Source organism: Colletotrichum navitas (assembly GCF_030913465.1).
Source record: "Colletotrichum navitas strain CBS 125086 chromosome Unknown LY79scaffold_20, whole genome shotgun sequence".
In the NCBI taxonomy this organism is placed as follows: Eukaryota; Fungi; Ascomycota; class Sordariomycetes; order Glomerellales; family Glomerellaceae; genus Colletotrichum; species Colletotrichum navitas.
Genome location: NW_026850566.1, coordinates 220,031 through 231,334, shown reverse-complemented (window position 1 = coordinate 231,334; position 11,304 = coordinate 220,031). Strand labels below are relative to the sequence as shown.

At 56.2% G+C, this 11,304-nt stretch overlaps 6 protein-coding genes across 6 annotated transcripts; 3 read left to right on the top strand and 3 right to left on the bottom strand.

The window, feature by feature from the left end:
* Nucleotides 1–186: 186 nt before the first annotated feature.
* Nucleotides 187–1,406, top strand: LY79DRAFT_154990 (orotate phosphoribosyltransferase). Its single transcript, XM_060551095.1, has one exon. The coding sequence runs from the start codon at nt 399–401 to the stop codon at nt 1,101–1,103; it is 705 nt and encodes a 234-aa protein (XP_060415562.1). The 5' UTR covers nt 187–398; the 3' UTR covers nt 1,104–1,406.
* Nucleotides 1,256–2,950, bottom strand: LY79DRAFT_549573 (acetyltransferase). Its single transcript, XM_060557485.1, has 4 exons — nt 2,619–2,950; nt 1,986–2,399; nt 1,838–1,927; nt 1,256–1,772 (listed from the first exon to the last, which is right to left on the bottom strand). The coding sequence occupies exons 1-4, from the start codon at nt 2,889–2,891 to the stop codon at nt 1,710–1,712; spliced, it is 840 nt and encodes a 279-aa protein (XP_060415561.1). The 5' UTR covers nt 2,892–2,950; the 3' UTR covers nt 1,256–1,709.
* A 232-nt stretch (nt 2,951–3,182) lies between these two features.
* On the bottom strand, nt 3,183–4,478 carry LY79DRAFT_154975 (uncharacterized protein). The gene is made up of 2 exons (XM_060551094.1): nt 3,724–4,478; nt 3,183–3,664 (listed from the first exon to the last, which is right to left on the bottom strand). The coding sequence occupies exons 1-2, from the start codon at nt 4,328–4,330 to the stop codon at nt 3,234–3,236; spliced, it is 1,038 nt and encodes a 345-aa protein (XP_060415560.1). The 5' UTR covers nt 4,331–4,478; the 3' UTR covers nt 3,183–3,233.
* A 1,041-nt stretch (nt 4,479–5,519) lies between these two features.
* LY79DRAFT_154963 (uncharacterized protein) lies at nt 5,520–6,491 on the top strand. The gene has a single exon (XM_060551093.1). The coding sequence runs from the start codon at nt 5,742–5,744 to the stop codon at nt 6,300–6,302; it is 561 nt and encodes a 186-aa protein (XP_060415559.1). The 5' UTR covers nt 5,520–5,741; the 3' UTR covers nt 6,303–6,491.
* Nucleotides 6,492–8,226: 1,735 nt separating this feature from the next.
* LY79DRAFT_549565 (methyltransferase-domain-containing protein) lies at nt 8,227–9,176 on the bottom strand. The gene has a single exon (XM_060557484.1). The coding sequence runs from the start codon at nt 9,067–9,069 to the stop codon at nt 8,383–8,385; it is 687 nt and encodes a 228-aa protein (XP_060415558.1). The 5' UTR covers nt 9,070–9,176; the 3' UTR covers nt 8,227–8,382.
* On the top strand, nt 9,177–10,069 carry LY79DRAFT_549564 (uncharacterized protein). Its single transcript, XM_060557483.1, has one exon. It carries the CDS (start codon nt 9,404–9,406, stop codon nt 9,950–9,952), a length of 549 nt encoding a protein of 182 aa, XP_060415557.1. The 5' UTR covers nt 9,177–9,403; the 3' UTR covers nt 9,953–10,069.
* The last annotated feature ends 1,235 nt before the right edge of the window (nt 10,070–11,304 follow it).

Here is an 11,304-nt window from a genome sequence, read left to right as displayed (position 1 = left end):
TCCAGTCACGATCTAGTGTTCTTTCATGTAATTATTGACTATCTTTCTTATCGGATTCCCTTATTTGTTTGTTTTCCTGCGATTTTCGTTTATTTTGATTTCACTTGAGCCGTTGCTAAATCAGCGGTGTAATCATGTCTCGGCAGTAGTACATGCAGGGACTGCGGATTCTTTCTCCTCCCGACTTTTTTTTTTTTTTTTTTTTTTTTGAATTTTCTTGGTGGGGCACGTCCCGCGGGGCAGATGTCTATCGATGGAGGGGTATCCGGAACCGTCCCTCTGTTTTTGATCTTTCATCCTCCAGCCCGCGACAAGTCAAACTTCTGGAAGACCGACCCCCGAATCCTACGTCCCTTCCCTCCTATCCCAAAGAAACCCCGATACGCCCCGTCTCCAAAATGGCCTCCCAGCTGCCCCCCTACAAGCAAGACTTCCTCAAGGCCGCCATCGCCGGCGGCGTCCTGAAGTTCGGCTCCTTCGAGCTCAAGTCGAAGCGCGTCTCCCCCTACTTCTTCAACGCCGGCGACTTCTACCGCGCCGACCTCCTGCGCGCCATCTCTCTCGCCTATGCCCACACCGTCATCGAGGCGCGCGAGGCCACCGGCCTCGACTTCGACGTCGTCTTCGGCCCGGCCTACAAGGGCATCCCCCTCGCGACCTCTACCACTGACAAGCTCGCCGAGCTCGACCCGGCCCACTACGGCACCATCTGCTACTCCTTCGACCGCAAGGAGGCCAAGGACCACGGCGAGGGCGGCAATATTGTCGGCGCGCCCCTCAAGGGCCAGAAGGTCCTGATCGTTGACGACGTCATTACTGCTGGCACCGCCAAGCGCGAGGCCATCGCCAAAATCCGTAAGGAAGGTGGCGAGGTCGTCGGCATCGTCGTCGCGCTGGACCGTATGGAGAAGCTACCCGCCGCCGACGGCGATGACAGCAAGCCTGGCCCCAGCGCCCTCGGTGAGATCAAGAAGGAGTACGGTATCCCCATCTTCGCCATCCTGACGCTTGATGACATCATTGAGGGTGCCAAGAGCTTTGCTTCCGCCGAGGACATTAAGCGCACGGAAGAATACCGTGCCAAGTACAAGGCCACTGACTAAGTTTTTGGAATGGGATTTGCTCTGGTTTGGGATGGTGTAAGGCTGGAATTATGACAACTGGTGTCGGTTCTGGCTCATAGTCAGCGGTCGGCGCTCATACTGGTGGACAACTACATCGGGCCTCTTTGGGCCAGACGCATGGGACGATTTAAAAAAAAAAAAAAAAAAAAAAAAAAGGTGACATAAGAAGCATCGTACGCATTTTGAAATACCTCACGCCGAAATGGGAGGTTAAAGTCAAACTCATGTGGTATTTTTCTTGCTCGGATCTCGGGAGCAAGGGTACACTCTATGTCCCGATCCTCATCCGGTTGTCTACCTCAGTATGCATCTTTGGTACACCGTTTGGAGACTCCCATCTCGCAGGTATCGTTACGCAGTAGGTAAGGAAAGGAGCCAAGTCATCAACCCATACAAACATGCAGTCGCCTGTCTCATCCCGACGATCGCGCTGTACGTACCCATAAGCCATTTCCAGTTTGTTCATTCGCAAAAGAAAGACGGCGAAGGTCAGGTCCCTTGCTTAGCTCGCTCGATGAGAAAGCACTGGTATAGAACGGACGATCAAAGCTCTCAACGATTGCCTCTGAGGCGGAGGGCGCGGTTCTACTCGTCTTGCGTTAATAGGGCATCGGCGGGCTTCTTGGCGGGGCCAGAGAGGTCGATGATCTATGAAAAGGGGACGGATGTTAGCCATCTACCGTCCAGGCTATGATATCGACGCCTATTTTTACCATGTCATGCCAACCGCCACCACCGAAGGAGGAGGTCTTGCTGTGGCCGAGAGACTTGAAGCCAAAGCGCTCGTAGTAACTCACCAGCCACTGTGCCATGTTAGTATCGGCCGACAACGAACCGTAACAGGTACAATGGTCCACTTACGTCCTGGCAGATCAAGGCGATACGATCGGCAACGCCAGACTCGTTGATCTGCTGTAGATACGCTTTCATGAGCAGCATGCCTAGGCCGCAGTTTTGAAGCTTGGGAACGACGGCGAAGGAGTGAATGCAGACGGTGCGACCCGTGACCTTGTGGCCAAGACTCGAGTCCTTGGACGCTTTCTGGTCGCGCCAGTTATCGGGACAGGCCATGTCCTCATCAGTGACAACGGGGCCGTTGCCGAGGGTCGCGACGACGTGACCGAGCATAACCATCTTGGCTTCGTGCGCACGGCCAGTCTCGACGACATTGGCAACTGCGAGGGTCGGGATAGGGAAGCTCCCAACCTCGCTCGGGACGATGCTGCAGAACAAACCAGTGCAGATGTTTGAGCAGCTCGAGAGGCGGTACTCGAACTACAATGATGTGTAAGTACAAGTGAACCTTGGGCAGGGAACAAGACTGTGAGGGCATGCCCAGCAACGGCGATGACAATCGGCTCCCAGACTTGTCTCTCTTTGCGTGCATCGAATAAGTCTCGAGGTCAATAACGGGGACTAGAAGGAAAGCCGCGGAGGTGAGGTGTGCAATTGAGGGAGGGGTAAATGGGGAAATCACGGGGCGCGTCAACACACCTTTTCGCGCGTAGCGCAGTGGTCGGGAAAAGCGACCCTATCGAGTACGACGCAAGACTCGACGTTGGACTCGGTGAGCGGCAGAACAAAGGGACTCCAGCGGAAGGGCAAGTCGCTCAGTTTGAGACGGCCCGAGGTGTGTCGCTTCTTGAGGTCGGAGATGGACTTCTGAGCCTCGACGTAGGACTCGTCACCATCGTCGGAGTCATCGATGGCGCAGTCGGACTTATTAGCGCCCGCGTTCGCCATGGGACAATTCTTCTCATCAGGCATGACGAAGAACTGGTGGAAGGTGATGTGGTTTCGATTTGTAGATGGTGTTTTGGGGGGGGGGGGGGGGGGGGGGGGGGGGGAGAGATCGAGATCGAGATCAGACAGGCTTGCGGCGCGGAAGAAGAGCAGGGAAGATTGAAGCCTAAGTGGGAGAGAAAGGACCAGCAACAGGGAGAAGGGCCACGGCAATCAGTCAGGTGCCGCTTTCCTTCCTTTGATAGGGTGTCCGTTGGATTATGAAAGAAGAAGGAAGGAGTTTCAGAACAAGACAAGGGCAGGCTCAGAATGGAGGTTAGAAGGGTCAAAAGGGCGGGCACTGTCGTTGTTGCAGTGGGTGACTGATTAGGCGGGTGCAAACACGGAGAGCAACAGAAGGTACCGGCTGTCCAACTCGGCACTGACGTTGTAGAGCGGGGCCGGACGGGGCTGTGAACCAGGTAATGACCGGCCGGGTGACCGATTTGCTAGGCCGGTTGAGTGCCAAAGTTCCGGGGCCAGGGCGGGTGTTGGACAGCGGACCACAGAGGGTGAAAGCCTAAAGTAGTGGTTCCAGGCCAAGAAGGGGTAGCACAACTCGCCAAGGGCAAATGAGAAGAAGAGGAATGGCTGGTGCAAGTGATAATGGCCAGACCCCAAAGGAAAGCAGGAAGACCAAGCCAATACAAAGGTTATGCAGTTGGTAGAAGACTGCCAGCATTTGCACTGGTCTAGTCTGGGAGAAGAGAAGACGGGGGAATCGGAGTTCAATGACTTGCCATTACGTAGGAAGCAAACTCGATTGGATGCGCCTGAGTTGGCATGAGCATGAGGCGTTTGTCGCGTGACTACTTACCCCAGTGGCCACAGCTGTGTGGCCTGTTCAGGCCCATGGACAACTTCACGCCAATTGTCCAACTTTCCTTGAGATTCCCCAAGTTGCGACGTAGGGCTAGATGACGCCGTTCATTGTTTTGTCTACGTGATGGTCGCGGTGCAAGGAAAAATCCGTTTTGCAGTGCGTTGCGGGTAACAATGGATACCGTAGTCTTTCTTCTTTCAGCTCCCTTCAAGGGGACCCCCACCCTTCCCGCCTCCAAGGGCAGGGCGAAGCTGGTAGAAGTCTCGAGAGGCTTTACAGTTGGTGGCCAGCCCAAAGTTGGAGGAACATTAATTAGCGACCTCACCTGACCTGTACCTTGTCCCCACAATTGGCCAACCTTCAAGGGGTGCCAGGTTTGCGATTCTGTGTTTGTTTGCTTTGTCACTTTGCTGTTGCTGGAACGGGGCACAGTGAACCACCGTTGAGATGCCACCACTGGGACCAGCTTGCGTTGATTAAGGGCCGCTTGCTTGTCGTGGACTGGTTGGTCGTAGCCAGCCGGCCGCCAGTACTCCCCAATGATCCAGATTGGCACCAGGCAACGGACAATCAATAGGCCGTAACTTGGTGAAGAAGACATGGCTGTTTGAGTTGCCTTGGACTCGGCCGCCGAAAGGCTGTGAGCTGCTACGAGAAGGCAAGACACATGAACGGATACAAAACATGGGGCGCCACACAGTTGGAAGAAGGCTCACACCTGATCCCGGCCTCAGTCAACTGGGAAGTTCGGAACGGAACTCAAGCCAACCACAGTTCCGGCCCTCCAGCGGAGTTAACAGAACCGGCCGCTCAACCCTGAGGTGACATTGGTGAAACGACGTTGGAGCATCCCCAGTATAGAGAGGTTGTCATCCATGCATGTCATTGGGCCTCTTCCATGTTCTGTCTTAGACATTCGTCTTCGGCACTTGCGAACGTGTTTACTAGCAAGACCGGCTCGTATGCCGTTCGGTGTGGCGGACGGATACGGCTGGCAATTCCTGAAGCGTTCGCTAAGCCGCGCCTTGGAAAAGAAAGTTGGCCAAGTCTCGGATTTCAATTTCGGGCAACCGGATATAATGTGCGAGGTGACTCGGTCAGACTTGGTGAGGCGTGAAGCATGTGTTGATGAGAGACGGTTCCCGTGGAAGCTAATGCTGGCTGGCTAGCGTGCAGTCTCCGCATGGCGCAGATATAAGAAAAGAAAAAAGGCATGCGTGCTTATCCTGCGTGTCGCCTGAACGGCGGGGCAGCATCCAGAGGAGCGAATAGAACCAACGCTATGGTATAATGTCGTTTCTACTTGGCATCGGCTTCAAGCACGATGCTCGTGTGCTGGTCATCATCGTACAGGAATCTACAAAAGGTGTTGGCAAGATATGTCACCAGGGGCTTCGATTGGTCGCCTCTTCCGAAAATGTGAACTCACCGTTCTCGTGCGGCGTACCGGGCCAACGGAAGGTGATTGAGGCGCAAGAGGGGGGCGAAATCACTTGCAAGGGTGTTTTCGATTGCTGCTGCGAGTTCAGCTTACATCGGGTAATAGTAATAGACGGGCTATCTCGCATCTGCCGGATCCTTGAAGTATAGGTAATTACTGGTGCTCCGGGGCTTTGACAACGATTAGCTCGTAGGGGCCACTATGCCGTCGAGAGGGACTTGGCCGCGATGCGGTTGCCTCAACATCTCGGAACTGGGAAGCTCGGGCAAGCAGTCCTCGACGAAGGCAAACACAGCCCCAGGCAAAGGGGGGAAGCAAGGAAACGGGCATGTAAGGTGAGATACGTGTGCTTGCTTGCAGCGCTTTCCAACAGGATGACTCTGTTATGTTGGACAATCGCAGCAGTGTCGTCGTATTGTGAAAACTGTCAATTAACAGTCTGTCTGGCCGGGCAAGTTCATTCCTAGGTATGGGCTTCCGTCGGCAGGCACCCGCTCTCGGCTTGGTCACTAGGTAATTACCTAATAAGCCAGCCAGTGCTTCTCACTCTATCTTGCCCTGCCCTGTATGTATGTGGCGCCTGCCATGGCAGGCCACCGACGCCCCAGTCCCCGCCTCTCCCGTGGTGGTCCCCGTGCGGGCTAACTGTTACGTGGTTTATTTAGCTACAGGCTGCAAACGGGGGAAATGGAGGGGTCTCGTCACTGCATCCACCTTCTTGACGAAACACTCAGCAAGGTGCTTAAGCGTGTGGCACGAGCTCTCCCCTACTCTATTTACTAAGGTAGAGAGGCCTCTACCTGCTTACTCGTGTCGTCCATCTCCATTCCCTAGAGACCTTCTACCTTCAAGAACCACATCAACGCACCTCGTTCCCGTTGTCCAACCATCCAACACGGACCAGCTACTCCGTTATCCAATCGAACTTCCCCCTTTTCTCTCTCTTCTTCTTCATTTCCTCTCTTCTTTTTCTCTCCCTCTCCCCCTTCCCTTTCCTCTCCTCGGAGCAACCAGCCAGTCAAGACCGTTATACCCTTCTGTCCTCCAAACTATTTGCCTTTGGATGAGGAGACGTCATCTGCTGTGTTGCCTAAATTTTGGCCCCTCCACAAACCGCCCCTCCTTCCACTGAAGCTCCGTGCTGAGCCTAACTTTCCCTTCGCTTTCGTAATCGTGAAACTCAACGCCCTGTCAGCTGCTTTGCGTTCCAGCCTTTGTTCTCACCGCCTGAGGGCTATCCTGCCATTAACATACCCAGAAACGAACACCCTACTAGATCCTCTCCCTCATTAGGATAAACGCCCAACATGTAAGCTTGTTGCCCAAACTGAAACCAGACAAAGTCTCCCCGGCTGACAGCTACCCCGCCAGGCGTATCACGTTGAGCATAACGAACCCCGAGATCGAGGATCAGGACCTTCTTACCCTCGAGATCTTCCCCGACATGCCTGTGTCCACCCTCCGCGAAGCTATCCAAGCCGAGACTACGATCGCTCCCACTTCCCAACACCTCTACCACAACGGTCGCCTGATTCAAGATGACACCAAAACCATGGAGCAGCTACAGATTGCCGACGGCGAGATGCTGGCGTTGCACGTGAGGGACATGCAAGGAAGCACCGGTGTTCCGGACCAGGGAAGAAGAGGTCCGCCGCGCCGACGACCTGGGGGCCAAGATCCGGAGCTCATCCGCCTCCAAATACTCGGTGACCCGAACCTGCGTGCCGAAGCAACCCGCCAGCAGCCCCAGCTCGCCGCCGCGCTAGACGACCCGCAGCGGTTTGCCCAGCTTTTCAACGACAGCTATGATCGAGAGCAGCGAGAGCGCGAGGAGCGCCAGAGACAGATTGCACGGCTGAACGAGGACCCCTTCGATGTCGAGGCCCAGGCCAAGATCGAGGAAATGATCCGCCAAGAGAGGGTCATGGAGAACCTCCAGAACGCCATGGAGCATAACCCCGAAGGTATGGATGACATGGGCGCCGAGACGTCCGAGGGCAGACTCGGAAGCTAACTCTTGCCTAGTGTTTGGGCGTGTCCACATGCTGTATGTCGACGTTGAGGTCAACGGTCATAGGGTGAAGGCGCTTGTCGATTCCGGAGCCCAGGCCACAATCATGTCCCCGTCCTGCGCCGAGGCTTGCGGCATCATGAGACTCGTCGACAAGCGGTTCGCGGGAGTGGCCCGCGGAGTGGGCACCGCCAACATCATTGGCCGCGTGCACTCGGCCCAGATCAAGGTCGGCTCAATGTTCCTGCCTTGCAGTTTCACTGTCATGGAGGGCAAGCAGGTGGAGCTTCTTCTCGGTCTCGACATGCTCAAGCGCTACCAAGCCAGCATCGACCTGGCCAAGGACAAGCTGATCATCCAGGGTGAGGAGGTGCCTTTCTTGGGCGAGGCTGAAATCCCCAAGGAGAGCGAGGAGGCGTTGGAAGAGGAGCCCAGGTTGCCGGGACCGGCCGGCACTACCATTGGTCAACGATCTGGCGTTGTCAGCGGCCCCCAGGGCACTGCCGCTGCCACATCACAACAACAACAACAACAACCCCAGCAGGCGCCTCAGCAGCAGGCTGCTGCTCAGAGCTTTCCTGAGGAGCACATTAATCAACTCATGGCACTAGGTTTTCCTCGAGAAGCCGCCATCAATGCGTTGCAGGCAACAGGTGGCAACGTCGAGTTCGCCGCCGGCCTTTTGTTCGGAGCATAGGCCGCCCCGTGGTGCAGTGCATTGGATGTTGTTTTGGCTGAGTAGTTAGGAGCCTGCATGGGACAAGGGCGTGGTCGGTACGGTTGGCATGGACGGTTATGGAACACTCGAGCTGGGAGGTAATTTAGACTCGTCGGAATGCATGCGTGGCTCAACGCGGGTTGCATCGAAGCGATCAATATAGCATTTCCACACGCTGAGACCATGACAAACAACACCGGATTAGCGTCCTGAAGCCCTGCCATGTTCGGCCTTCCTCTCACTGTCGCTCGTGCTGTGTGCCTTGAGGTTGAGCACGAAGGCAGTGAAAACTCCCGTATCAGGCGAAGATTAATGGCAGCTTAATCTGTCCGAAAATAGAAACTTGATTGCATGTGGTTTTCGAGTATGTGTAAACCCCTAATCCCAGCCAAAATCTAAGCACATGTAACTTTTTATTTACCAGATGCACACACACACACACCCACACACCCGCGCACATTCGAAAACGTACAGTCGTCCAGATCACCGAATCTTGTACAGGCACGGCTTGAGAATGGCCGATTCGTCCACCTGGTCCTCCTCCGTCTCCCACACAAAGCGCTTCTGCTTCTTCTTCTCCTTGTCGACGAAGCCGGCCGCCTTGGCGGCGGCGAGACCCTTGCCCTTGGTGGGCGCCGCGCCCTTGATGAAGCGCATCTTGACAAACATCTTGTTAGACAGGTCCACGGCGCCCTTGTTGCCCTCGCCCTCGCCCGCGAGCACGAAGCCGCGCTTCCTCAGGGCCTCGACAAAGGCCGACACGTCCGTCTCGCCGCGCTTGTCCTCGTGGCCGTCGACCTCGACGGCGAGGGCGACGCGGTCCGCCTCTGTCTCCTCTGGCTCGCCCGCCTTGCCCTTGTTGGTGGCGGCGGCGGCGGCCTTCTTGCGGTTGCCGACGCTGTGGGAGACGACGGCGTTCTTCTGGCGCACGGGGCCGAAGCGGGACTTGATCTCGGCGACCCAGAGCTCACCCTTCCAGTGGAGGATGCGGTAGGCCTCCTCGACGAAGTCGAGCCAGTTGGTGCCCATGAGGGCGAGGCAGAAGATGGCGATGTCGACCGAGTCGTCGTCCAGCGGGAGGTTGGCGATGTCGGCCTTGATGACGTGCTCGGCGGGGGAGTGCAGGTCGTAACTGAGGACCTTGAGCTTGAGCTTCTCGGCCTCGGGCATCAGCGTCGACGCAAGGCGGGCGTCGCCACAGCCGAGGTCGGCGACGTAGCACACACCGTCGGTGCGCGGCAGCGGCGCGGGCCCGGCGGACGCGGGCTGCGCCCCGGGACGGCCGCGAGCGTTGGGGTACCGGGCCCTCGCGCGGAGCTTGATGTCGCGAATGTACCCGTCGACGGGGTTCTCGGGCCAGACCTCGACCTGGCGGCGGAACCCCTCGTGGTACTCGGAGAACATCTCGGGGGACTCCTCGAAGAGCTGGTAGGCCTGGGCCGAGGGGCGGGTGTAGAGCGTCTCGTTGAGGTGGCGGAAGCGCGCCGAAATAAGCTTCTGGCGCATGGAGCGCTGGAGCGGCGTGAGCTTGGCCGCGGGCGGTGGGACGGGCGGCACCGAGGCGGCGATGGCCGCCGCAGCCTCCTTGGCCGCCTTCTTCTCGTCCTCCGCCGAGGCCTCCTTGCTGGGCGTCGTCGGCTTCTCCTTCCTCTGCTTTCTGTCCTTCTTGTCGGACCTGGGCGTCTCCTGCGCCTCCGCTTCACTCTTCTTGTCCTTCTTTTGCTTCTTGCTCGGCTTGGGGGTGGCCGCCTCCTCGCCGCCGCCACCGTCGTTGCCGTCGACCTCGTCGTCCACCGGCGCGGCCCTCTTACCGCTGCCCTTCTTGGGCTCGTCGTCCTTGGCTTGGCCAAACACGCGCTGGTTGACAATGACCTTGTTCGCGCCCGTGCCTGGGGCCTTCTCCTCCTTTTTGGCCTTCTTGCGCTTCTTCGCGCTGTTGTTCTTGGACGTGTTGTTCTTCTTCTTGCCGGTCTGGGTTTCGGGTTTCAGGGCGTCCGCCGAGACGGACCATCCTGGGACAGCGAACATTTTTGAGAAACCTGTTCCAAGGTGATCCGCAGTGGTTAGTTTTATGTGAAGGCGCCGATGGGTTATGAAAACAGTGTTGTGATGGATGGATCGTAGCTCTCGCTCACGCTCATGCTCATGCTCAGTCTCAGTCTCGGTCGTCTCATGGCTTATCCGCTTTGAATTTTTTTTTTTTTGCCTTTGTATCCTTCCCCAGAGAATCGCTTATCGCACCCCTGCTTCCTGATCGGCGCTAGGATGGGACAGGCGATAGTGGACTGTGCGCCCCCACCTTTCATTCCTTCCGTTCCTGGCTTCTCATGGCTTCTCATCTCAATCTTCTAGACCTCCTGAGCTTCGACGTTTACTTGGTAAAACACATATCTCTATCAATCATCCATTTCTCCCAATACCTATCGAAAGTTCTTGGCGCGATCGGTTGTTAGCCATGTCTTTTTGTTTTTTCTTTTTCTTTCTTGGAAAGCCTTGCCGACCGTACCAAACGAGCCGTCCTCTCTCCAATCTTGATCGAGCACAACCCCTGGAAATGATACTGCCATGTTTGCCATCCTCTGTGGGCGACGACATAATCAGCAGGCCTCGTATAGGTCTTCGGGGTCTCGAGGGTTGTCTCGTTGACTCGTTGATGACGAAACGAGATGGCAGTTTGGTTTTTTCCGACAATGGGTCGATCGCTATTGATTACCGGCATACCTCAAGGCCTAGCGATTCCAGGCGAAGGCCCCATTGAAATCTTACTGCTATCGACGCCACCTATCAGCTGGTCCGTCACTTCGGGCTCTAAAGACGTCAATACCCAGACGCGGTCATGGGCCTCACATGGGAGGCACTATACAAGGCCTAATCGACATGCCTCAATAACTCCCGCTTCTTCCGGAAGCCAGCCGGTTGCGACTGAATGAACAGGTGGGGAAAATACAACAAGAACTACTGCCAGGCTACATGTGGGCTCCAACACGTCTCACAATACTAGTGTGTGGGAGCCTTCTGAAGAGCCTCTCCTCGCAAGATGCTCAGAGTGAGACGGGGTGTGGACCCCGCCAGACAATTAACCCAAAAAAAATGGGGAACACCTTACCGGCAGACCCAGCGAGTACCGCCACGATCATCGAGTTTGTTCTTGGAAGAGGCGGCAGTTTCCTTGGCAAGTGCGTCGGAATCTCAATCCGGTCAAACCTGATCCAAGGCGATCGAGACCGTTGGCTATGCTTTCAGCGATGGCGCTTGAATCGCCAGCCTAGTTAAGTCGACACGATCTCTGGGCAGAAAATCTGCCCTCTGGAGAGTCGAGAACGACCAAATGCGTGGACGACACTGCCACGCAAATGGAATGTCTGTTCGGCGAACGGTCGGTTTAACACGCAGAAGCCCGACCTT

Excerpts from the sequence above, each read along its gene's own strand:
- LY79DRAFT_549564 (XM_060557483.1), top strand. The coding sequence starts at position 9,404 with ATGGAGCGCTGGAGCGGCGTGAGCTTGGCCGCGGGCGGTGGGACGGGC.
- LY79DRAFT_154975 (XM_060551094.1), bottom strand. The coding sequence starts at position 4,330 with ATGTCTTCTTCACCAAGTTACGGCCTATTGATTGTCCGTTGCCTGGTG. Across the intron at positions 3,665-3,723 it reads ACACAGCTGTGGCCACTGGG|TTTGCTTCCTACGTAATGGC; the intron begins GTAAGTAGTCAC and ends CATCCAATCGAG.
- LY79DRAFT_549565 (XM_060557484.1), bottom strand. The coding sequence starts at position 9,069 with ATGCCCGAGGCCGAGAAGCTCAAGCTCAAGGTCCTCAGTTACGACCTG.
- LY79DRAFT_154963 (XM_060551093.1), top strand. The coding sequence starts at position 5,742 with ATGTGGCGCCTGCCATGGCAGGCCACCGACGCCCCAGTCCCCGCCTCT.
- LY79DRAFT_154990 (XM_060551095.1), top strand. The coding sequence starts at position 399 with ATGGCCTCCCAGCTGCCCCCCTACAAGCAAGACTTCCTCAAGGCCGCC.
- LY79DRAFT_549573 (XM_060557485.1), bottom strand. The coding sequence starts at position 2,891 with ATGCCTGATGAGAAGAATTGTCCCATGGCGAACGCGGGCGCTAATAAG. Across the intron at positions 2,400-2,618 it reads ACTGCGCTACGCGCGAAAAG|TTCGAGTACCGCCTCTCGAG; the intron begins GTGTGTTGACGC and ends ACATCATTGTAG. Across the intron at positions 1,773-1,837 it reads GTGGCGGTTGGCATGACATG|ATCATCGACCTCTCTGGCCC; the intron begins GTAAAAATAGGC and ends CCCTTTTCATAG.